This window comes from Anarhichas minor, unplaced genomic scaffold (genome assembly GCF_050575085.1).
Source record: "Anarhichas minor isolate MPS153535 unplaced genomic scaffold, ASM5057508v1 ptg000047l, whole genome shotgun sequence".
NCBI lineage: Eukaryota > Metazoa > Chordata > Actinopteri > Perciformes > Anarhichadidae > Anarhichas > Anarhichas minor.
The window spans coordinates 529,118-532,500 of NW_027466493.1; the positions used below are offsets into that span (position 1 = coordinate 529,118).

At 35.3% G+C, this 3,383-nt stretch overlaps 1 protein-coding gene across 1 annotated transcript in view; it reads left to right on the forward strand.

Moving 5' to 3' along the window:
- Positions 1 to 203: 203 nt before the first annotated feature.
- Positions 204 to 3,383, forward strand: part of adam17b (ADAM metallopeptidase domain 17b) — a 10,081-nt gene continuing 6,901 nt past the window's right edge. Inside the window, exons 1-6 of the mRNA XM_076112124.1 lie at positions 204 to 501; positions 1,518 to 1,653; positions 1,956 to 2,089; positions 2,167 to 2,255; positions 2,852 to 3,017; position 3,383. The exon at position 3,383 is cut by the window's right edge and continues 130 nt beyond it. Of these exons, the coding sequence (XP_075968239.1) occupies positions 390 to 501; positions 1,518 to 1,653; positions 1,956 to 2,089; positions 2,167 to 2,255; positions 2,852 to 3,017; position 3,383 (638 nt within the window). The 5' untranslated portion in view covers positions 204 to 389. The remainder of the gene's footprint in view (positions 502 to 1,517; positions 1,654 to 1,955; positions 2,090 to 2,166; positions 2,256 to 2,851; positions 3,018 to 3,382) is intronic.

A 3,383-nucleotide genomic window follows, 5' to 3' on the forward strand; every position in this document is an offset into this window, starting at 1 on the left:
TTTGTACTTAATATTTATTAAAACGTTTTCATTTAGATAATTATCATATTACATAATTATAATAAAAATAAAATGATCTAAAGCCTTTACAACGTAATGTATCTGTATGTGTATTCGACCTATTGCCCTTATTCTAGCCGCTTGAGTTAGTCTCTTATTGTGAAGGCAGTGGTACGTACTTCCGCCGGTGTGCGCTAGCTTCACTCTGTTTCTCTTCCTGGTTTTTCGGACTGAAGACGGGTTTTTTCTGCCTGTTTTAAACAACAAAAGAGTTCAGACCAGTTAGAAATGTGTTTTTATTATCAAAGTGTTTTTTAATAAACTGTCGTTAAAGAAGTTTTAATGTGAAGGTTCGAGACTTTTAAACTGAAACAATCTAAACATCAAACATGAGAAGAGAACTCTTCTTCTTCTTCTTCTTCTTCTTCTTCTTCTTCTTCTTCACCGTTTTAACGGAAACCGCCGTTTCACCGGCTCCAGATGCAGAAGAGCAACATTACAGTAAGTGATTATAAAGAGTTATTAATCATTAAAGTTTATGGAATAGTCCTTTTAATGGACGCTAAAGCAACGAGCCAGACTTCAGTTAATGTACAAAGTATGGTATATATATTATATATTCCATCCATCCATCCATTATCCAAACCGCTTATCCTGTTGAGGGTCGCGGGCCGCTGGAGCCGATCCCAGCTAACATTATATATATATATATATACATATATGTATATATATATACATATATGTATATATATATATATATATATATATACATATATATGTATATATATACATATATGTATATATATATACATATATATATATACATATATGTATATATATATACATATATATATATACATATATATGTATATATATATATATATATATATATATACATATATATATATATGTATATATATATATGTATATATATATATATATATATATATATATACATATATGTATATATATATATGTATATATGTATATATATATAAATACATATATATGTATATATATATATGTATATATATACATATATATATATATACATATATGTATATATATATACATATATATATATACATATATATGTATATATATATATATATATATATATATACATATATATATATATATGTATATATATATATGTATATATATATATATATATATATATATATATATATATATATATATATATATATATATATATATATATATATATACATATATGTATATATATATATGTATATATGTATATATATATAAATACATATATATGTATATATATATATGTATATATATATGTATATATATATATATATATATATATATATACATATATGTATATATATATATGTATATATGTATATATATATAAATACATATATATGTATATATATATATGTATATATATACATATATATATATGTATTTATATATATATACATATATGTATATATATATATATATATATAGTCACAGCGTGACTTGCTGACTCTGCGTTCCCTCAGCGGAGTCTCTCAGGTCGATGCTGGACGACTTCGAGGTGCTGCCTCTCTCCAGCCTGCAGACTCACTCCGTCCGCCGCCGCGATGTCCAGACTCAGACTCACCTGGAGAAGCTGCTGAGTTTCAGCGCCCTGCAGAGGTCAGAGGTCACACGTCACATCTCGTACGGTTCACAAAGAGCCCGGTGCAGCCTGACGGCAACTGCGTGTCTGTGTGCGTGCGTGCGTGCATGCGTGTCTGTGTGTGTGTGTGTGTCTGCGTGTGTGTGTGTGTGTGTGTGTCTGCGTGTGTGTGCGTGTGTGTGTGTGTGTCTGCGTGTGTGTGCGTGTGTGTGTGTGTGTCTGCGTGTGTGTGTGTGTGTGTGTGTGTGTCTGCGTGTGTGTGTGTGTGTGTGTGTGTGTCTGCGTGTGTCTGCGTGTGTGTGCATGTGTGTGTGTGCAGGCAGTTCAGACTCTACCTGAGGACCAACGACCAGCTGTTCACTGAGGACTTCAGAGCCGTGGTCGTGGACGAGGACGGACGAGAGCGGAGCTGCTCGGTCAACAGACACAACTACTTCACGGGACACGTGATCGGTGAGACGAGCCTGAAGCAGAAACAACCTTCTGTCATTCATTCATTCATTCATTCATTCATTCATCTTCTGTTTCAGGGGAGGAAAACTCTCGAGTTCAGGCTCACATAGACGACCACGAGTTCTCCGCTCACATCCTCACCGACGAGGCCGAGTACAACGTGGAGGTGAGCTGAACGAGGTCACGCTCTGTTGTTGGATCAATGTTTTACATCCCAGCTTCTCATCACCAACGTCTAACACTGCTGCTGACAACAACCTGATGTGTTTAAAGTGTTTACACCAAATGTTATTCACCTTTAGTTCATATAGCAGGACTTTAAAATAAAAGTGCACAATACACTACTTTTGAATTCATTGTTGAACTTTGCCATAACAATGCGATTAAATATTGTAATCGTTGTCCAGCTCTAGTTTTTACACATCCTGGTTAAAGTGAACGCTTTATTAGAGCAGAGGTTTTAAACGAGAACATGAAGAATAAAATGTTTTTGTGAAATATAATTTTAAGTTTCGTTTTCGTTGCTTTTTCCGATGGAAGCGTTCTTCACACATGATGTGTTCAAGGACCCTCGGAAAGATGAAAATCTGTCAATAATGACGGCTTTTACAGCTCCTGGTTGATAAGCGGTGTCGTCTGGACTTTCAGCTAAATGCTAACAATTCACCAGAAATGAATAGTTTGTGTCATTTCTAAGGAACGATACAAAACATTTGCTGTTTGCAGCTTCTGAACTCGCTGCTGCTGTGATTGTGTGTTCAGCCTCTCTGGAGGTTCACGTCGGCGCCCCCTGATGGTCGTCTGCTGGTCTACCGCTCAGAGGACATCAGGAACCTCAGCCGCCTGCAGCAGCCTTCAGTCTGTGGCTACGTGAGCTCCGACCCCGGCCGCCTCCTCCCCGACGCCGTCAAAACCAACGAAGAAGAAGGTCAGTCGACTTTTAACACGGACGGAAGAACATTTCCTGTAGCTGCTTTACAAAAACAAAACAACTCTGTGATTCACCTATTGGATGCTTTTAATTAGAAAAAAGAGCTTTTAATGTGAAAAAAGAGCTGTTAATGTGAAACAAAGAGCTTTTATTGTGAAATAAAGAGCTCCCTGATTTTTTAAATATCATTTCAACTTAGATGGTTTGTGACTGACTTGAAAGATCAATAAGTTCTGACTTTTGATGGAACCAACAACTAACTGGCTCACATGATCTGAAGGACTGTGACTGTAAATAACTAGTAACTAATAACTAGTCCTGACAGTGTTTCCTTTAATATAACAGAGTGTTTTGTTGGTCAGA